Source organism: Oenanthe melanoleuca, chromosome 2, assembly GCF_029582105.1.
Source record: "Oenanthe melanoleuca isolate GR-GAL-2019-014 chromosome 2, OMel1.0, whole genome shotgun sequence".
In the NCBI taxonomy this organism is placed as follows: Eukaryota; Metazoa; Chordata; class Aves; order Passeriformes; family Muscicapidae; genus Oenanthe; species Oenanthe melanoleuca.
In genome coordinates this window covers 14,107,347-14,130,281 of record NC_079335.1, presented here as the reverse complement: position 1 = coordinate 14,130,281, position 22,935 = coordinate 14,107,347, and the positions used below count along the sequence as shown (strand labels likewise).

Genomic DNA, 22,935 nt, shown 5'->3' with positions numbered 1-22,935 from the left:
TGCACCCAGTGCCCTCTCCTGTGCTTTCAACTATCTGCCCTTGCACTAGGGAGATGCACTAAAGCAAACACTGTAAGAGAAAACTCCCTATATTAAAAAAGCCCCTCAGATCTCATCCTAAGTAATTTCCAGAAGAACTGCCACTCTCAGCTGATCACCAAGAAAATCCAACCAAGCTGGCAGTCTCTTAAAGCTCTGGATCCTGACCCATGCTGATTTCTAATGACTTCCCATGCACACAGCCCTCTCTGCATGGGGAACAGCTCCTCTCACAGAGCAATTACTGTTGAGAATGGAAAGCCTGTACTACGCTGGGGTCAGACAGTCCAGAGGATGTGCCTGGTGACTGCTGCTCTCAATGGGAATGTGATTGTCTTTGACCACGTTTCTAAATTGCCTTTCCTGGGCCTTGTAGCTGTGCCACCACAACCCTCCATGAGCAGCATTTCAAAGCAAATGTCACATCATATTTGTGTAAGCTGTACCATGGGAGAAGTGAAGCAATAGAGAGGTCTCCCAGCTCTTCATGGGGAGCCACCAAGCAGAGCTGCTGGTGCTGGTACCCTGGTAGAGACATGCTGGTGCTGCAAGGTGGGCTCTAGCAAGAGCTGGCCAGCTGGTTCTGTCTGCAGCACAGGGACCAGGGGGCTCATAGAGCAAATACCCACTGCGCAAACACACTGGATCAGCTGCAAGCTGCTCACAGGAACAACAAAGAAAACAAAGCAAAGCAACAAAGTCACAAAGAAAAGTGTAGGTTGTCTCACACAACAACAAGTGTTTGTGATTCAAAAACATGGCCAAGTTGAATGAGAAGCACTATTCATTTCATATGTGTTCCAGAAGCCTGTATGACTGAAGTTTGGAGGATGACTAAATACCAGTTAAAACACAAAGCCTCAAATCATCATGGAGTCCACAGGATGGATTGCTGTAAGTACCTCATCAGTGCAATGAAGTCCCTTAGAGGTACTACCATGATCCCCAGGGCAGATGAGATGGGATGCTTCATCCTGAGCAACAACCTGCTGAGGAAGTCCAGCCCAAGGAGAAATGCCTTTTATTGTTTTGGGGCTTCTTGGGCTGTGCAGGGCTTTGTACACAAGTGCTTTGGCAGCAGCCATATTCTTCTTCATCTATCAGAAACTACCGAGGTGCAACATTGGTATCAAACAGGTTCAATGTCAGCTATTTCTTTCATTTTTTAAATGAAAGAGGGCTACCAAGGCTGTTTCTTGAGCAGTACAACCACAGCATAACATCTGTACAGGGAAGAAGAGCAGTTGCAATCTCATCCATTTAGAACAAATTCAGTGACATCTTGGGGTATATGGCAGTGACTGAAGACTAATGTTACGCATTTCTTCACTGACATATAAGTAGTGGCAGCATCAGCGAAAGATCCCCATCACTGACAGAAATGCAGGTGAAGTGGGGAGAGCAGAATGACCACGAACATGGAGGAAAAAAGGGAAAACAAAAGAAAATCGAGTTTTTCAAGCTATTCCCTGGCCATCATTAATAATGTATTTCCCAAATATTGCACTCTATATAAACTGTCATCGGTTTCCCTTGTGGTTCTCAGGAAGAGGTTCTAGAAATCAATACTCATCCCAGTTGTAAAAATTGGTTTTCTACAGTATTTTTCTTTTCTTAGTGCTATCTTGCTCTTGGCACAGACACTCAAGCACCTAAACTGGCAAATATCTCCAATTTTGTGGGCTGACACAATGGGGAAAGAGCATTCTTCAGTGAAATCCTGCACTAGGGTGACAATGCTGTCTTTTGGCGTGATAGCAGTCCCTCTCTGCTGGCAAGCCTTCCTTCTCCACCTACACCCTCCTGATAACTGGGGGGGAGAAGCTACCCCAATGAGAAAAGTGAGAGCAGAATATTAAAGCTGACTGCTCATGGCTGCCTACACCCGCCTGCAGCTATGTTACTAAAATAATAAAGAACGGAAGAACCATATGCTAATGATGAGCCAATTAACCAGGGTGAAAAGCTCCTCTGATGGCAGGCAGTGGCAGGGCTGCTGAAACAAGTGCAACACGTTAAATCTGAGGAGTGTAGCAGGAAATCTTGCAGCATTTGCTCACTGGCAAAGCCCAGAGAAGAGCATATCTGCTGTGCTCAGGCTGAGCCCAGGAGCCAAGCAGACGCCCAAGGCAGCAGAGACCCTTACCTCAGTGGTTGAAAGCACGGTGTCCTCATCCAGGCTCAGCACTGCATCTGTCACTATGTTGTCATAGGGTAGGAAGCGACTGCTCATAACCTGTGGGTATCCAAGGCAGGAAGGGGAGGAAATAAAAATCACTTGAAGGACTCATTTCCAAGGCAAATACTTAATTTTATTCCTCACTCTTATTTCCTCGTCTGAGGTACATGGCATATTTCTGTCTGATGGAAAGGACCCTTCAGCTCAAAAGTGAAGGAGTGTCATTTTTGTCACCCCAGCAGTCAGCCTACACCTTCTATCTGAGGAGTAATTTCTGAATAGACCTCCCTCTTTGCAACAGGCTGCTTTCCTTTAGTGACAAACTGCATTGGTCTGTACTAATAATTAGATGTACCTACAGCTTCTTTGTGGAGGACGTTTTCCCTGGTGGCTATGACTGTCCCTCTGCTCTCCTACAGGGTGTGAGGATCAAAGGTAATGAACACTGAGAAGAACTTTCAGTGCAGCCTTCATAAGCTTCACAGCTGGGAAACCAAGCAGCCCAGGCTGTGTGAAGGATATAATGCTACCAGGACAGTGCACCATTCTCCATCAGAAAAGGAGAATATGCTGAAAAACCTAAATTGAGCCTTATCTGCATGAAGAATTATATAGGTATCATAGCATTTTAAAAAGTCACATTCTTAAATGGTCTTCCTGTATCTGAAGGAACCTGAAAGAAAGATGGAGAGGGACATTTTATAAGAGCATGTAGTGACAGGACAGGGGGGGAATGGATTTAAACTGAAAGAGAGTAGGTTTAAATTAGATATTAGGAAAAAATTCTTTCCTGTGAGGGTGGGTCTGGGTTGCCCAGAGAAACTGTGGATGCCCCATCCCTGGGAGTTCAAGGCCAGGCTTCACAGAGCTCTGAGGAACCTGGTCTAGTGGGAGGTTTCTTGGTCCATGGCAGGGGGGTCAGCACTAGACAGCCTTTAAGACCCCTTCCAACTCAGACCATTCTATATACAAAAAACCTATATACAGAATAAGCTTTTTAAAGATATAGCAGGACAGTCTTCAAAATAACAGGAAATAGATGGGAAAGCTGGACCAAAAAGATAATAGCAAGAAATGAAAATCCATATGGTTTCTTTATCAGACTAAATAGCACCTTTTGAGAACAGACAAAGAATAACAAGGATACCATACAGTTTGTTTCCCTCATCTGCTAGGGAAATAGCCTGGTTAGTTACTAGACTTCTTTACCAATTTACTATGCCAAGAAAACACTTCAAACGTCAAGTCCAGAAAGAGGAATCCACTGTATGGAAACAGGGACATGGAGAAATTTTACACAACCTATCTAATTAATTCTAATTGTCAGTTCTACATCCCCTGCAACCTGCTTGGAACAAGTTGGAATTTATGCCTTGATTCAGAGAAATCTATCTGCATAATCAGGATGTTCACAATGTCTGTCTGGAGAGCACCCCTCCATCACTATGATGGCCTTGGTCTGGGGAGGCAGGGCTGTGATGAAGAGGGGATCTGGCTGGGGCTGAGGGTTTTGCTTTGCCTACACTAAGATGAAGCAAAGCAAGCAGCCAGCAAGAGACCCAGGTTCTCACCACTAATCTTTTACAGACTGTGCAAAATTTTCAAAGAGTTCAACAGTCATGACTTGCCATGTATTTTTTTATAGCTAAAGTACCATTTTGTAAAATGGGTGTTAGAATATTTGATTTCAAGAGAAGAGTGATGGTTTGGTAAAGGCAGACCACTGTGATCAGCTGCATGGAGTACTGGTGCCTGCCAGCAGGCCTTGGCCAAGTTTGGAGATGAAAAGCAGTTCCTTTGTGCAACCTTTGAACTGTGCTGCTCTGCAAGCTGGGTCCAAAAAAACAGCTTTCCACAAGAAGCCATTTGGCATACGTTGGGATATTAGAGGGAAGAGACTGTCCACTATAAACACACCTTTGTGTACTCAGGAGACTCATTTTTAATCTAAACAGTGCCTGGGGCCAATTTCTACAAACACTATAGAACTGGTCAGAGATTTCTCCTCTTTCCCACCTCTGCTAGTTTTACAATAAGAAAATAGAAAACACCCAGAACATTCAAAAGGTTCAGAAATCTCTGTACCCTTTCTTGGCCCTGCAGCAATTCTCCTGAAACTGTTTATATGGCTAGCTAATGCCACAGCCTTTAGCTGCCAACCTTGCAGGGCTCTGTGTCTTGTTAAGGTGACAAGGAGAAAAGACCAAAGACAAGACTGCAAATTCAAAATAGGATTGGACAGGCAAAGCAACTAAAAGTCCCTTTGCTCATGCAGAGCTCTGCAGCCAGCTGACAGAGACTGCAAAGAGGTCTAGAATCTATTTCAAATTCTAGAAGCAGGAAGTCTTGCATCTCTCAGGCCTGCATTTGGAAAGGAATCATCCACTTCAGTGTGATTTTTAAAAAAACTCTTTTCTCATCTGTTGGCATCTATTTTGACTTTGTGAAAGTACAAACAAGACGTGTGTTGCACAGCAGGAGATGACATGGTGATTTTGTTCTCACACAAGTGTCCCATGTCCCTTCCTTTTTTTTGGCAGCAGTACCTCACAAGGCCATAAAAGAAGATACTTTTCAAAGGCAAGTTCTCATTTTCAACTTTGCTTTTGAGTCCACAGCTGACCCCCCCCATATGACTTATCAGACTCAGTGAGTGCAGCTGCATAACTACTTTCATGCACCTGCAGAGATGGAATCTCCCATGATGGGGTCAGCACTATCTACTCACGGGGTCACATTTCAAAAGTGGGTCCCACCTGTGAATCTCAGATCCAAGGCATTAATTGCCATGATGATGATTTCTGAGTGCACAGGGCCCATGCATGAAACAAATCTACAACTAAGCTGATACAAAAGGCCAAGGAATAAAGGGGAACTGTCATTTTTTTGGGAACAACAAAGCTTTCACCAAAGCCGCTGGAAAAATAAATTCTTGTGCTGTCAGAGAATGCAGGCAACCTTTTACCATGCTCCTCTCCACCTACCTTGCTTTCTCCTTCAATGACTATGACAGGCACAGAAGTGGCAGGCCAGCGGTGTTTGGCTGGGAGGGGTTTATCACAATTCCATAAAACAATAATCTGAAAGAGAATATTGGACCATGATCAAAGACCTTTGTGGCAATGTGGTCCATACTCTAAGGTCTCAGATTTCCAGACACACACATTAAATTCAAGTGAAGAATTTCAAAATCAAAAACAATGAAACAAATCTGGATAAAAATAACACTCCCTACATTGATTTCACCCAAGCTGACTACTTACAACATATATCCTCTCAGGAAAATAAAGGTTAGACAGGAACTTGGGAAGTCTCTGCCTCAGCCACATGACACAGCTGCGACTGATTTACTGTGGCTCTCATTAAAGGCAAAACCACTCGTGACACTCCATTGCAAGAGAGTGCTCCTCCTGAACTCTCCAAGGTTTTTTTATAGAAGCCAAAATCCTGGCACTGATAAGACTAAAGTCACAGTGGGAGGAAGGAAGATCATGTAATGGCTCTTGAGGCATAGACACCCTTGTGCAGTTTGCAGCACACACAATGCTGATCTTTAAAGTGCACTCATTATTTTTCCTGTGTCATGTAACAATGGGTTTAATTACTATCTGTATTCCACTCCCATTATACTCAGAATTTTTATTTCCCATGCATGTAGGTCAGACAGTAGAAATCTCAGAGGAAAGAAACATCAGAATTGAAACACGGGGTTGAAACAGGGCTGAGTCACTAGGCTCCACATTCTGGCAGAGTGGTTTGTCTCCACTGTGACTGACAGCCAAACAGTGCTGCTTACCTGTGCACAGTACTGGGACTTGGCTACAGCAACCAGGAGTTTCAGCACAGGCTGAGATTGGGAAACCAGGGGAGTTACTGCGTGGATAACGGCAGTGAATGTGGAAAGAGGCTTCAGACCTGAAGTGAAGAGAGACACGTTCAGTAAAGACAAAATCGCCCCAGTTACTACAGATTAAAGGACTTTGGGGATGGAAAAAACAATCTGCACTTAATGCAAACCTTGCCAGGTTTTTTTAGGTCATCTCCCTTCCTCTCAGATACCAGATGCTTCAGAGATCACACTTCCCTTTAACTCCCACTCTGCGCCTTTAACTTCCACTCTGAAATACCGGGCTCCAAGACAATTATTTCCTTTTCTTACTCACTGTTTCCACAGATGTCCTGTAATCTCTTTCTTTCATCCAGTTTGTCCCACAATATTGACATCTATTTTGTTGAGCCAAATGTCTTTCTTGACACAGGCTCTGCCTGGCTTTGGATGCTTGATGTTTTTTACAGATTATCTCCACAAATTCCAGAAGTTTATTCATTTTCCACAGTTCCATTCAAAATCCTGTCAGATTTTTGCTCTTTCTGGGTTGGTTCCTATCCACATGCATCTTCAATTACATCCTGAACTGATAATTCTGCTTGCTTCCTTGCCTTCCATTTTTAAATTTTTGTCTTGCTATGATTTCCTTTTTTGCTTGGAATAACACATCCTACTGGCACTTACCCTTTATTACTGCTCTTAGCCTCATCTAAACTCATCAGTGTGGGGTCATAGTAGTTTTTCATCAGAATTACCACAGAAGTCTTCTCCTTTTTTTAACACAGTGACTGTCAATTTTTAGCAGTTCAGCAGTACAGATCCACACAAGTAGGATGGCATAGGCTGAGCCAAAAGTAGCAGCAGTCTGGTAGCAGGAACCCTTCAGCCTGGAGGCACATTCGCCTGCAGAACTCATTGTTCAAGCTCTGCTTCAGGAAAAAGCCATGAACCTAAGCCCTATTCATTCCTTCTAGTGGGATCCACATACCATGCAGAGTAAATCCATACATGTGTGCACTCCAATAAAAAGTGTCATGGGTAAATTACCACTTTTCCCATTTGCCAAGCACAAATAAACAAAGAAAGGAAAAAGCTATTCCTCTTATGTTCCCTCAGGCCATGAATGGGTCAGCAACTCAGGCATTAATTACCAGCAACTGGAAAGTATGAAGGAACACAGATTTTTTTTTTAAACAATCTTTGCAAGCAAGAGGCACATGACGCATGTTGATGAGTCAGAGATGTTCCAGCCTACAGTGGGCAGCGAAGATTGAGATAGGATAAATGAAAAGCATCATTAACTAGAAATGAATGGTAAGTCACTTAGCACATGCTACTCAAAGACAAAACTTCAAAATTCCACTAGAAATTCCAGATGCTACTACATTATAGCAAGGATTCACTCACCCAGATTAGCATAGTAGTAAGGAAAATCTCCCAGATATGAGGAATACTGTGGCAGTACAAATAACCCTCCAGGATGTTTATTCCATATTAAGCTGTTACGTGATATGTGCTTAAATATTCTGTCCTGAATAATCTGGAAAACAAGAGAAGTAATGATTTTTAAATATAGTCACTAGTAGAAGCTTCAGGGACTCCAGCTGACTGGAATCATCACCCATTCTGCAAAAAGCTGAGGCACACAAATTAGTAGACACTCCTCCTTGATCTCTCTTAAAAGGACTCAGAATCTGCACATTGTGACACCACTTCAGCAGTTCAGGCTTTGTGCCATAGGTTTTAGAGCACCTCATTAGTCTCTCTGGACATGGGGACCACACAATTTATTGCATTTTATATTTCAAGTCAAATATTTTGTCTACTTGAGTATCTTCGCAGTTGTAAGCCTGATTAGTTCATTGTCAGGTTTACTATCCAGAACTCACAAAAGATAATTATTTGAGGATGGCATTAAAAAGCTAGGTAATATTAGGAGATAATGAGAGTATTCAAAACCAAGAAGACTTTCAGCAAATCAGGCTGCACAAATTATTATTTTTTTCTTAATTATAAAGGGATATTAGCACTCAGATACATCACTGATCCGCGTCTCAGCTCTGTAACAGTTCCTTGTTGGATGAAACAGATGATCTTTTCACAACTACTGTCTGACTGACTAAAACCAGAGATTCCTAGATTTTTAAGGTCAGAATGGGTTGCTAGGTCATCTACTTTAGCATCTAGAATACCACGAGCAAAAAAGGAAAAAAAGATACCAGGCCATCCAATTGGTATGTATTTATGAAATTACAGTTGCTTCACATTGGATATCTGATTGCAGGAACAAGAATGGTTCTTACACTGATGGGAAATTCTTTAAACTTCCTGCAAAGGCATAACAAGATTCAGTGGTGGGAATTTCTTTGTAAGAGCAATACACTCTTGAGCCACACGTTCTTACAGATTTGCCTTCCCCTGGAGTATTAGAAGTTAGCAGGTCTGGAGATGGAATGCTGCAAAGGGCCAGTGTGTGGTGAAGGATTAATTCTCCCCCAGGCTGGCTAGGAAGGAATGCCTTGCCTTCCTCTGCAGCTCATCTTTTGTTATCTTCCAGGGAGGTTTTCATGTAACTGGCAGGGCTTGAGTGCCAAGAACATGTTGGTTGCTCTATCCCAATGCCCCTGGCCTTAACGTAGACATATCTGGATGAAACTTCAAGTCCCTGAGCTGGACTGAAGTGTAGGAAACAAGCAAAAAGACCCACCTCAAGAAGAACAAAAGCAGCTGCTGCAGCCTAAACAAGCTAAAATCTCTTTAAGCTGCTAAGTTCAGGGACATTTGGTCAATACCTGAGTAATTACTGCCCCAAGCAGGGGTTTTCCTGGAATTTTTGATTGCCATGACAAGAAAAGATTAAAACACCAGTTACATTGTGTTAGACAATCCACTCCTGGTGGCAATACACGTACAGCTAAACTGGGGCAGATGTTAAATGCATGCTTTTCTGAATTTTGCCTACAGACAATTACCATAGCTAATATGCCGTAATTCACTCACATGGGTAAGTTAACTTAACTTTTTTTTGGAATAACAGACTTAGGACTGTAATGCCATCACTGACAAGAATGTATCTGAATATTTCTAGTCGAAAAGTTAGGTGTATCAGTTATCAGATCTCCCACATGGCAATGGGGACTGGAAAAAAAACAGACGATGACTGCTGCTTTACCCAACTGCAAGTTATGCCACTAAACAAGAGAGAACCTGGAAAGTATTTATTTTTGAGTGTTTACCACAAAACATAAATACTACAGCTCCTCCCTCTTGCTTTCTCAGAACTAGGGCACAATCAGATAAGCAGAAGTACATTTACATGGCCAGGAGGTCACACAGGTGGTGGAGTTTTCCAGGGCACTGGCAGCCAACAAGGCTGCAGGGGAAACACAAGGCTGGTGTTGGAGGTGCGTGAGCATCCGGTGCCTCTGCAGCACCACACACCTCACCAGCAGGCTTCTGCATCCTCCTGGGCAGCTGGGGAGCTGCTCACCACAGTCAAAAAATGGATCACTCATTTATCACTCTCCTGGGACTACATAAGAAACCTAGCTGTCTGTCAGGATAGAGGGGGAAAACTTGGCAGAAAGAAAACTAAAAAGTGTAAAAAAAATTAACATGGAGGACACTAAGGAATCAAAATGCAGAGTGTACAGTATTGCACATATTGTAGAGACAGCATGTACCTGGTCTCTCCAATGATGAGGCATGACAGGAAGTTTAATAAGAGAAGAAAGGGGTTAGGATCTCTGGCAAGGTCTCCTTTTTCTGTTTGGAATGCATTAATAGTCCAGTATTTTTGTCTCCCTCATCTTCACACTTCAAAAAGTTCACATATTGCCTTAATCATTGCTGCTTTTCAACAGGCCCTAGCCAAGCATCCAGCATTTCTTGTCTGTGCTTTGTGCTGTCCCTCTCCCCTCCTCTTCCTTAGTGGAGGATGGACACGCTGTGCAGGGATGTTTTGGATTTGCTTCAAGACCAGACGAAGCTGAAGACATGCAGATATGCTGGAGCATGCATCCAATGGTGCCTGCAGTAGCCCACTGCTGCACTGCCAGTGCTGCCACTCACCAGCCTGCACAGACACTGTGAGCATCACTGCCTAACCCACTCCTTGTCCAAGGCACTGGGCAGCGCCTTTGTGCCTGCCACAGGGGGTTGCTGGTGCTGGTCAAATGATTCAAACATCTTATTTTGAACTATGAGCTGTTTGGCTTAGGCCACTGTGCTGGGGTAGAGTTCATTCTCTTCACAGTGGCTGCTAAGGGGCTGTGCTTTGTATTTGTGCTAAACACAGGGTTGACACTCCAGAGATGTTTTTGTTATTGCTGAGCAGGGCTTGCACAGACCCAAGGCCTTTTCTGCTTTTCATATGGCCACAGTGGTGAGGAAACTGGGGGTGCCTGGGAGGTTGGGAGGAAACACAGCCAGGACAGGTGACCCAAAATGGCCTAAGGGAAATTCCAGACCATATGACATCATGCTCAGGATATAAACTGGGGTGAAGAAAGAGGAAAAGGAAGACATTTGGAGTGATGGTGTTTGTTTTCTCAAGCCACCATTACACGTGATGGGGCACTGCTCTCCTGGAGATGGCTGAACACCTGCCTGCCAGTTGGAAGCAGTGACTTAATTCCTTGTTTTGCTTTACTTATGTATGCAGCTTATGCTTTCCCTACTAAACTGTCTTCATCTCAACCCAGGAATTTTCTGGCTTTTACCCTTCCAGTTCTCTCCCTGACCCTGCTGGTGGGAGAGTAAATGAGCAACTGCCTGGGGTTTGGCTACTGGCTGGGGTTAAACCACAACAGCCACCAAATGCTGTGAGATGATCAAGGAACTTACAGGTGCCTTGGTGATTTAAGGTTTCCAGAGGTGTGCTGAATAAAGGGCTGTGTTGTCCTTTCTGACATCTGATTTGGTGAAGACTTTTTCCTTTTTCTGTGCTTATACCCTCAGACAGGGACATACACAGGCACTGCAGTTAGTGGGCATGTGATATCTAGAATCACCAGAGCACTTTGACACAACAGTATTACAACAGAAGATGGATCACACCCACCAAAATTAAAAAAAAAAAAAAAAAAGGCAACCTGCTAGGAATTTACTTCCAGGCATTAGATTTTAAGAAGAGGATATACTGCTTGCAAGTTTCAGACAACAAAAGTCACTCTCAATTGTTTTAATCTTTTCCTAAGGAAAGTTAACTTGGGACTTCACTTAGGCAAGTTGAAATGAAGAAAAGAATCTGTTTTAGCTGTCTCAAAAGATTGAGAGTCCTCAATTATCAAAAACTACAAAAAAAAAAAAAAAAATTTCAACCCAGAATGAGTCTCCCAAACAAATGAAAAAAGCCAGAACATAACTTCAACACCAGGCAACGTTAATTGGTTTCATTAAACTAAATCTTCCGGGAAGACTTTTGTCTTCACTTTGTTTTTTCTGCTCTGAGCAGAAACTCCAGTTTGCTGGTTACTCATCTGCTTCAGCTTTAGAAGTTTTGCTGTCCCTTGGGCTCCTGAGCAGCACGAAAGGCACATGTGTGAGCACTGGAGCTTGATGTGATGGACACCGAGGCTGTGGGAGTTGCAGGTTATGTGTCCTGGTTAGGTTGTGTGTCCTGGAGTCCAGCTCCAGCACAGGCAGGAGAGGGACAGTGGTGAGAGCCCTGTGCCCCTGTCCTTTTAGCAACCCCTAACAATAACAGGGCACATGCAGGGAAGGCAGATTGTGAGGCACCTGACGGTCCCTGGGAGCACTTCTGTAAGGGTTAATTAAATTGTGAGCAATGGCACAAGGTCTTGCACCTTTCTGAGTCTAATCCTGGTGTGGGCTGTAGTAATTATCACTACCTCATCAGTGCTTATGAGGAGTCTGAGGATGCAGAACAGTTCTCAACAGGCAGCACAGATGAAGACAGGCTCTTCTGAGGGCAGTGGGAACATTGTGAGGGTAGCTATGCCAGGGGCTCTGCAAATGTTCCCTGGCTGGTTTTCTTCATTGGCATGGAAAACCTTAGGGACTATCTTGCAGCAGCTGGAGGCTGATCAGCCATGGGCACTCATTTGCAGTTTTCAGAGGGAAGCAGGCACAGCAGGAAATGTGGAGCCTTAACAACTGTGCATTACAACTGTGCACAAAGACAGGTGCAATTGCAGAAGCATTAGCATAAGACGAATGCATTTGCACCTACAGAGTGAGCCTCTTTCACTGGTACAAATGTGTCAAAAATTTATGTGAAAAAATTGCAAAACAGAAAAGAAACCTGCTTTTGAAATTGCAGCCTGGGCCCTACTTCTGAAGAGCCTTTCATCTTTCCTCTGTCTCTGAATTCAGAAAGGATTCTCTCCACATTTGAAATCATCTGTCTCCCCTTTTAATAGCAGTCTAATTATGATTATCTATTAATAATTTATAAGAATGATCAGGCCTTTCCCTTCTCCTGTGTGTGAAGATAAGACATAGCATTTACAAGCCCTCTCTTTTCCTTGAGCCAGATCAATAGCCCCATCACAAGGCATCAAAATGTTCAAGAATGGTCAAGGAGGAGCTCTACAGTAGCATCTTTTCCAAAAAGAATTCCAGAAGGGTTCCTTAAGAAATAAATTTACTACCAATGACAAGGATAGTGATTCATAAGCCATAAAGCCTTGCAAAGTCAAGATCACACATGACACCTTTTCCATGTGTTGGGTAGTTCCCATTTTTCACCGTGTCAGTTTTCTAATGTGGATTCCGATAATGAAGAAAGTATTTCCTTAGGGGAGAAAACTCATCAGGATGCTGAACTTTTGTCCCAGTGACCAATTGCATGTCATGAAAACCAAGGTCTGACACCAGCTGAGGACAGGGGCAGTTGGATAGGTACGGAAATCTCGCTGCTTGGCAAGGTCCCAGACAATTTCTACTCACCTCTAGTGTAGTCAATACAATCTTCTCAACTGAAGAAAAATAAGCCTCCCACAAGAACTGTGTCTGCTGTCTAAGTGCTAGGATTTTATCCTGATGGATAGACCTGATTGTAGAAGGAATCTGTAATACAAGATGTAATACAGTCAGAAGCCTTAGAAACACAATCTCATCAAATTAATATGCTGCTGACAAGCCCTCTCCTCCATTAACAGCCTGTACAGCTTCAGCACTCCTGTCCAACAGAGATGTGTGTCAACAGTTAAAGCTTGATGTAAAACAAATAAGACACAACTATTTATAACCTCTGATATTGACTATATTAATTTTTTAAAAATCTGCTTTCTTTAAGATTTTGATTGTTTTATTGTAATGAAGCCACCCCCTGCAGCCTTGTGGTGAGGCATAGTAAGGAGCTCCTCCATGCAGCCCTCATGCTTTTCAACCCACAAAACTCTTCATGGACTACTATTTTAACAACCTAGTACCTGCAGGGGTTGAGAGTTCCAAAATAATCTCCAAATTCCAAGTATATTAACAGGATCTAGAATTGCACTTACCACAGCATGGCAACACTAAGTGCCCTAAGGAAAACATAGCAACACCTTAACTTAAGACTCCACTTTTGGGAAGCCTGTGGATCAAATTGCACTTTACTAATTGTATTAGGTGGAAATAATAACATCTTCCACAACATCTGTTATTCACAAGGGAAAACCGCTCATTTTTGCCCTCTTTCCATTAATTCTACACTTTAGTTGTTGTATAAGGTACCTTGCAAATAAACCCTAAATTGTCCTGCTGCAGCAGTTTTCCATTAAAAAATGTAACTGCTCACTAGATCAGAAGGGAAAGGCTTCATGTCTGCATCTTTCACCATCCCCATGTCCTTGAAACTAGGGTGTGCACATGCCATTTTTTAATTTGCCACATTGAACAAGGCCTCTAGCACAAACTTGGACAATGCAAAATGACATTATCAAAGGGATTTAACTTGAAATTTGCTTCAGTGGTGATGGCTAGTCACAGCACTAGAAAGGCATTTAGAATATGTTGCTGCTTTGTGCTCATCTTTTTCTAGAAATGAACAGTTGTGTTGCACCTACATTTCTGTGATTTATAACTGGAATCACAGAATTAAGTTGGAAAAGACCTCTAAGCTCATCTAGGCCAACCACTAAATTAGGCCACCTTGTTCTCAGACACTGGCTTCTCATAATCTTTTACCTGAGTTATTAGTTTAAAAAACAAATTGTATTTGGCTGTGTATTTGGTTCTTGTGCATTCCAGCTTATTCTGAAGTTTGTCTGCATCCCACCACATTCAACCCTTTTCTGACCAAAACAAACTACTTATTCCTAAATAAATATTAAATATTAAAATATTCTGAGAAGAGGCGGTGATCTTTATTTGCTTTCACGTGTTCCCAAATCAAATGATTTCCCATGAAACCTCTTTCCTGAAGAAAATTTGTGACTTCAAGAAGTTACATGTAAAAAAATTTCATGAGAATTAGAAAATTCTTTACTTGCAGCATTTGCAACCACGTCTGGATACTTTGCCCATGGCTCCACTGGGTGCAGTGTTAGTCCAAGATGCTATTTTATTTCCCTTCCCTACAGGCCCTTTAAGTAAAATACATTTAGGTATAATATTTAAATATAATATTTAAGTATAATATTTAGGTAAAATACTCCCTGAAAAAGTAGTATGTATTGGCACATGTCTTTCTAAGAGATCACATCACGATTCATTATGTGTTCCAAGAAGGAGAAGGATAATGAACATTACCTGCACTGGCTGCACAGATGTGTATTAATCACACCCAGAAACATTATCAGTAGCAAAGACAAGATTTAAGTCACTTTGTAGTGGTGTTACAGCATTTTCTCAATAAATGTTTAATTGCAATACATGCAACCTTGTCTGGTGTGTATGCATATGTGTGTAAGCAGCACATAAAATCAGTAATGAATCCCCACTACACCTTTTGAAAGGGAATGCTGCTCTGACTATGAAGGTTATTACACAGAGTTATGATTTTACACATCATACCATGCTTGTGAGACCCAGCAAACACAGTGTCAAGGTTAAAAAGAGCCTTGATGGGGGCTGTGTTACAACAGCTGGAAAGAAAAATCAGAGCTCCCATTTTAAATGCATTTGCCTATTAATCTCCTTGTCCAGAAAGACAGGTAGGGAAAATGATGTATTAATACTAATCTGGCATGATTACATTGGAATTATTAGAACTTTAATAAAAGGTCATTTCAGCAATGAGTAGGGGGGAGGGAAATAAATGCACAAATAAATGCAGAAAGGCTGGAGTTAGCTCTCCCAGTGCTATGATGAGGAGAATATGCAAATAAAAACATCCAAGTTGCTCGCAAACAGGAAATGAAAAACTGTAACATAACAAAAACATTTCCCAGGGCAGACATTCAGGCCCTCTGCCAGCTCTTTAAAAACACTGTTAATAACAGTGCAGTAGCTGCTCAATATGGAAGCAGCTGTGTGAAGTGAACGAATGGCACGTTACCGGAAAACATGAAGATCAGCAAATTATTATTATTTAAAGAGAGACATAATTTTTCTCAGAAAAAATGTGATGCCCACAGAAGCAAAAAATCAAATGACCCTTTTATGTTTGCAGCTTGTGTGACATTAAGTAGAATAGGCAGCACATTGCAAGGCTTGCTAATCCAGCTCTTCACAAATATTTACTTCTTCAGACAAGTTAACAGCTATGTGATGACATTGCTAAGATACTTTGTTTTGGGGTGCCAGCACACCTGTACCTTTGAGGGCTTCTCTCTGTGGATTACACTAAATTCAAGGATAAAATAAAAACAAACTGCTCTTAGTGGCTACTTTGTCTTTATTCCAGACCTTGTGGATCTCAGCCTTATGCTGGGCAGTAACACTTTGGAAAAAATAATTTTTCAAAAACTTTTCCTAACATTAACTTCTCTGCAGAATTTACAGAATATATTTGGACTTTAAAACTCACTAATGTAGCTGAAAAAAACCAAAACAACCATAGTACATTTAAAACCAAACTAGATGCTAAAAGTAGCAGGGAATTTGTAACTTCTCAGTCCACTTTTTTTCTATGACTTCAAGATTAACAATAAGTGACATGAACACTGCTTCAGAAAGCAATGCTGCATGCTCCACACATTAGAAAAGGGACAGATTCTGCTTCCCAGAAAATTGTTAGATGATAACTCCTGCCTGAGAAAATACTTGCTTTCCTGAAGATATCCCTGAGGATAAACTATTTTTAAGGACCTGTGCAGAATCCACCCTCAAATGTTTTCCCTCGTATCAAAGTACCTGCAGGTCCATCTGAGATTGGCATCCAGGTGCTCCACACCAGAAGAGATTTCATGCTCTTTGCAAAAATAAAAGTCTCCTGCACTTAAGAATGTGGCCTGGTGGCTGCAATGACCTTCAGGTCAAATAATGAATGATGTCATATTAAATGAGTTCACAGCCAGTCTGACACAGACAATCCCTTCATGATAAAAAAATCTTTTACAGCCCTGACCTTTTGGATTCATCTTCCCTGTCCACTTAGAGGGTGGCAGCAATAATCAACTGATGTGCTGAGGCCAGGGTCTCTTCCTTACCTGTAATAACAATCTCTCATCGCCGATGATGGCAGCTTGGTTCCAGTCAATCACCTCCGAGAAGGGCAGCTCCCATCCGTTGCTGAGCATGACCGGGACGCAGGCAGCCTGCGGGCACAGAGGCACGGCCATCAGCACTGTCCCCCAGGGCGCCCACAGCACCCTGCTCCCTGCACCGGGACAGGCAACATGGCCAAGGACACCAGAAACGCCACAGGAGGGCATGGCCAAGTGTTTAAAGTTTTCCATTCTGGGTTTATTCATATGCACTGAAAGGTGGGGTTTGCACCAACAGTGGTATTTGCAATCCGGTGCTTATGCTGCCAGACAGGGGCAGAGCTGTTCAGTGCAGCAGATGGAACACTGGAGAATTTAATACAAAATGATGGCCTTCCTTAATGCTTTGTGAACCACTTAGCAGGGAGCAACTTCCCTAATTTTTATAACTTGCTGCTGACAATCCTACAGAAAATACAGATAATTTTTAACTCCTGACCACCTTTCCCATGAAGGAGTAAATTCTCTATCCTGTTTGGTATCAATGCTCCAAACAGAGGCAACTGCACAAATATAACTTATCACCTGCCTACAAAAATAAAAATTCTTGTATGTCCTAAAACAAACAAAAAGCATACACATTTAGTATCTATATCTGTCTAAACTAATTAAACTTTTATGAGTTTTACACATTCTTCTGCACAGATAGTTTGCAAATATTTAGCAAGCAGGTCAGTATTTCCATAAACAAATGATCCGGTCATGATCTGTGTTCTGGTCAGCTCAAGCACAACCTAAGATCCAAACCAAAACTCTTCTGATGTGATGAAATAACCTAGTACCAGAGAATTTTTATCAAACCTGTGCTCTGGTTTCTTTTGGGTCAAATCAAGTTTATGTCCTGAGTTTGGTCTAGACTAGGGTTCAGGCCTCCCAAAAAACAGTATAAAGGGGAATATTCCAGACTGCTGCACCTTCCTTGGTAAGATGTATCATGCACAGCATCTTAGACTGGTCAAGTCTACATTACAGCAATGACTATTATGTGTAAACAACGGTGATCTTCTGTAAGAAATTACATCAGTGCATGAAAAAAAGCCAACCAGAAAACACCTAGTAATGTGTTTTTATGTTTAAAGCATTCCACTAATGTAGGTTAGAACTTTCAACATTACCTGGATTCAGACAGAAACTGGGAATACACCTTTATTGGTAAATACTCTGCTAGCCTGATAGTGAAATCCTTAACTGCCTACATTTTATCATTGATCTGGAGCCCCCAAGTTCTGTATAGTGAGGTACACTCCCTGCTTTCTGCTTCTGAGATGTATCTAACAGAAGCTGTATGACTTGGACCCAGATGAGAGAAGAGCTGAAGAGTGCTCTTCAGGAGGATCTGAAGTGACTTGTCATCTCATATAAGCCAGTCCTACTTTTTCCTCTGAAGAGACTGGAGAGGGAACAGCACTTTTCAGGCTGTTAATTTTCTCTTTAGTAGGAGAAAGAGGCAAGTGACAGTCCAAAACTTGGATCTCAAATTTGATTGCAGGTTCAGGGTTCAGTGGTTACACCTGTGTGTCCAGAGCATGTAGGGTATCCAAAACACCCGAGGTGGGTTTTTGTATAGGGTGGGCAGACATGGCACAGGATCTACTGGACTCCCTCTGGAGAAGCAGCAGAAAGCCAGAAGGGTTTCTGGGTACCCTGACATAATATACTCAGACTTAGGTACCTGAATCCTGCTCAGCACTGCAGAGAACAATGCTCTCCAACAGTGGCTGGGATGTTTTATGGTTGATGATGAAAAGGGATGGGATGCCATTCATTAACAACTTTACTGTCAATGCTGGGACACTTCCCAAATGGCACAAAACAACTCCTCAAGGCAGGACCCTGTAAGGTGTGTTCATTTGCCATTTCACTGAAACCAAGCAGCTCCTTCTCTCTACTCCAGACCCCATGTAATCCAGATGCCAGACCTACAGGGGAGTTTGCAGCACCTCACAAAATGCTCTCTATGCCTGCCTGAAGATCCAGAATCCTGGGATTAGGCTGATGTTCACAAAACAAAACTAACAAAACACCAGACTGGCTGAAGGTGGAGTAGACAGGTGTCAGGCTTGACCACTGTGCTGCCTGGCCACAGGGACTCCAAAGCCCTTTTGCATTGCCTTCTGCTGCAAGCCCACAATAAAAAGGGAACCACTAACCAAAGTATTTTTAAAAGGTGAAAGATATACACATGCTGTCCCAGACAGAGATCAGCTTATATCCACCTTCATGTGAAGCTTCCATCTGGAGCTTTACCACCTCCAGGCCACCTTCTGTATGTTCAGCAAGCACCATCTCAAAACTGGCAATACATAGGCAGGTCTGTTTTGGCTAAGTGAAAACAAAAAGCTATTTTTACTGCCCCAGGGCTTATGTGTAAAGGCCAGTGTCTCCCAGGGGAAGTCTCACAGCTTGACAAAATACTGTTCTAAACCTGTCCAATCTCTCAGCCTCACCACATCCAGGGAAACCCTTTTCCTGGAGATAAAGCAATCCGACCTTCAGATGAGTTCAGTGCTCAGCCCCTCCTGGGAAGGAGCTGCCAATTGCTCCAGAAGTATGAATAAAAGCTTTTGCAAAGTGGATTACTGTCCACTGGGGAAATGAAACACATTCCCCTCCTCCCCGCCTCCCTGCCATTGCACACTGAATTGCAGCCAGTTTAGTCACTGCTTTAAACTGCAGCTCTTACCTGCAAGGCTTCCAAAAACCTGAAAGAGCCAAGCCTGCGGCCACGGGGAACCAGACAGAAAGTGGCATTGTGCAGCATTTCACGGTAATCATACCTAACAAGAACAGGGGAGAAAAGAGAAAATTCAATTAGTGGTGAGTCCTAGAGTAACTGGGCGTGAAAATGCAAACAGCTGTTGAGACACATCTGGATAAAATCATCCCCAACCAAGACTATTCAGCACCAGGTTAACTAACTCCCCCCAAGCATGTGTGTCAGCCTCCTTTCTCTCTGGCTCCTTTTTGTTCATCCTCAGGAGCAACCACTGTGGGACAGAGCTGGGGAGAGTGGTAATGAGACTGATAAGGAAGGAAGTAATTTTGTCTTTGCAATAATAAGCCAGTTCTGTATAAACAGTGCATGACTTCCAAGAACAAACTCACATTAAATATTTTGATACCCAAAGCACTGTTGCAGTACTTCTGTGACCCTGGTTTCTATTCAGATTTAGTCAAAACCACGCATAAGTGTGTTCACAAGAGGTTTGTACAAAGCAAAAAAATATTCAAACTATGCCAAAGAAATATCTCCTTATCAAGCAGGCACTAAAAAAGGGAAGGGGGAGGGGGTCCAATGACTCACTTGGTGGTTATTGTTAAGTATGGAGAGAGGAATAAATGACCAGATTTTGACAATTAATGGCATAGCTGCAATGATCCACGCTCATGTGAATGAAAGTGCTAATAGACACTTCTGGTTTTCCTTTTTTCCAATTACATCAATCACCACAAAATCGTTCACCAAAACCACACATCAAATCCCAACAGTTTTACTGCCTGTTATTAGCAAATTGTACTTCTGACAAGCCCATGGAACTGTAAATGGCACTGATCTCATCTGAGTCAAAAGGATTCAGACTGAACACCCTCCATTCTCCAGAGTGTCCTGGACTCTGCACATAGATGCTATTTTGACAGCAATCTGTAGCACTGATATTTTTTTTACACCAATAGTCCAATTCTACCATGTCCTGCAGGCAGAGCAATTTTTTTTGTATGTGAGTCTATGTATATATACATACATATATACATTATTATATTTTATATACAGAGAAGTCAGGATCTAAGTTTGTATTCTCACACAGGCCAGACAGATGGGAGTAAGCCAATTTTCAATTATAAGCTCTGTCTTTAGGAAGAGACATCTTGCAAAGGCCCATTTGCTTAAACAAGCGTGTATAGCTAATTTGCACAAGAAAAGGTCACTGTGAATGGATTAAGATTATATCCACTGAGAGTAAAATAAAACCCCTCATTGCATTAATTAAAACTACAAAACAGACTTCAAAGTCCCTTTTTTCTTTTGAATCCTATCTCAACTTTGGTTAAAATACATATATACATATCCCATCTGAGTGGCAGCTATTTATTTTTCTCTGTGTGGTATAGAGATTGGCAGCCATGTCCCAGCTCACCAGTCAGCACTGACACAAAATACAGGGGAAAATATTACGACTGGAGTACCAAAAAAAAAAAAAAAAAAAAAAAAAAAAAAAAAAAAAAAAATTAAAAAAGTTGCCATTTAAAGTTGCCATTTTTAAGCATTCTTTTTTTTTTTTTTTTTTTTTTTTTTTTTACATATTGAGAGGTCTGAGGCTCATTGGTTTTACTGTGCATTGTAGGACAGCAAATGTTAATAAATACCAAAAATAGAATACCCTGTAGGGCTAGAATACACCAGTCAGAAGTTCCCCATCATTAACTAGCTAAAAATGTAAAATCCTGTTAATACCCTGAAATGCAACATTATCCACAAAACATTGATGGCAAAACCAGAACACAAAGAAAAGCAGAGAGCAAGGCCACTGCAAGTGAATCTTCCATATCCCAATGACAACCTATACTGTGCTCCTTTTCTTTCATATCTAACTTGCTGGTATTAGGATTTTTCCCCTTTAGGGGAAAAAAAGGAAATGAATTTGCTCACCATTTTCCACTGCAAAACCAGTTAGCATCTTGCTCCCATTTTTGAGCATTTTAAAACTTAACGTGTGATTTATTATGGAGGTCTGTAATAGCATATCTCATGGTCATCAAGCAATTTATCTATATCATGTGTACACAGAAAACCCCATCCTAACCTTGATGTATGGGCACAAAATATCTACTGGCTTCAGGGAGGACTCACAAATACAGAAAGAAGAGATCCAGAGTAAGGTAATATCCAACAAGAGCTGCTGAAGTGAATGAACCACACTAGAGATTCTATTGAACAAATTTCCCTGCAATTTCAACCAAAATGCTTTAAGGTGACTCAATGGGATCTTTGAGCACAGTGTCCACTTTTAAACCCCTCAGAGACCACTCTGGTCTCGGAGCATCTATTTGAAATCTGCAAACACGAGGTGCTGTTTTTCACTCCTGTAAGTCCATGGGTAGCATGCCAAGCAATGGGAGCACTCTGCCTTAGCTGGAAGACAGAAGCTGGCCCAGTATAATTAAATACAAATTTGGGAACACTTTTTGTGCATACACAAACATTTCTGTCAGGCTGCAAGCACAGCTTTGCAACTGGAAGCATTGCTTACAGAGGAAATAATATACATGTACCAAGCAGTATTTCAGTCAAGCTTGCAACAGAGACCATTACACTTTTTTTTCTGGACTGCCAGACAGCATTTAGAGGAGACTCTGGTCTCAAAAACCTCACTTGGTAAATGAAACTCCAGCCCATAGGCCATGGTGAGGACAGAAGTTTCAGGGCAACTTTCACTTTCAGACTCCTTCCCATTCAGCCCAGACAGAACCATGCACACAGCAGCAGGTTTGATTTTTGCCAGCATTTTGTCAGGGACTGCAAAATGTTTATGTACATTTTTTCCCACATAGTAGAAATCATACAGCATTACACCTGAAAGCATCTCTGAACTTCCCTTAACTCAGACTTAAAATACTTTCAGTGAAGTGAGTGAAATAATCTCTGTGATTAAAGGTAAGCATATGACTGAAGTATTTGCTGGACATGAAATTTCTCCTTCACTTGTCCAGGAGAGAAATCAGAGCTGGCACAGACTTCCAGGAACACCCTCTCAGCTAGAGTACTGGTGTTGTACATTAAGTACCAATTTAATGCAAACATCAGTACTGCATCAACAACGGGCTTTATTTGCCCACTATCTCCACTGACTAATCTCAGCAAAACCTCAGCAAGACTATCAAGTATGAGAACCTCCACTCACAACTGGAGGAGGCATCTTAAGCTAGAGGGAAAATAGTCAAGTATTTAGAAAAGTGTTAAGAAGAGGTTCTTCCAGGGTTTCCTCTCATTCTTCTCCCCAGCAATGGGGGTTAGATCTGTTTCCAGAACTACTTATTACCATTAGCTGGTAACTTCTATGGCAGGGACATTTGTTATGGTCTTCCAGCTTGCATTGCTGTGGTTTCTGCAAACTCAGAGCTATCAGCCTTTGTGCACAGCTCTCTGCCTATGGATCCTCTTTATTTTTACTCAGCTGTGGAGGTTTTTCAGGCTCCAGAAAATCAGAGCAAAGACCAGCACTGCAGAGCACTGAGCAGGGGCTGGCTGGACACTTCTTCCTTAGTTGTGCTGCTTCGGTGTTGCACTGCTT

General features: G+C 42.1%; 1 protein-coding gene across 1 annotated transcript in view; it reads right to left on the bottom strand.

The window, feature by feature from the left end:
• Positions 1-22,935, bottom strand: part of EXT1 (exostosin glycosyltransferase 1) — a 180,299-nt gene that overhangs the window by 10,723 nt on the left and 146,641 nt on the right. The window contains exons 2-8 of the mRNA XM_056483707.1: positions 19,329-19,422; positions 16,589-16,696; positions 12,960-13,079; positions 7,455-7,587; positions 6,015-6,133; positions 5,203-5,298; positions 2,186-2,275 (exon numbers count right to left, since the gene is read on the bottom strand). Of these exons, the coding sequence (XP_056339682.1) occupies positions 2,186-2,275; positions 5,203-5,298; positions 6,015-6,133; positions 7,455-7,587; positions 12,960-13,079; positions 16,589-16,696; positions 19,329-19,422 (760 nt within the window). The remainder of the gene's footprint in view (positions 1-2,185; positions 2,276-5,202; positions 5,299-6,014; positions 6,134-7,454; positions 7,588-12,959; positions 13,080-16,588; positions 16,697-19,328; positions 19,423-22,935) is intronic.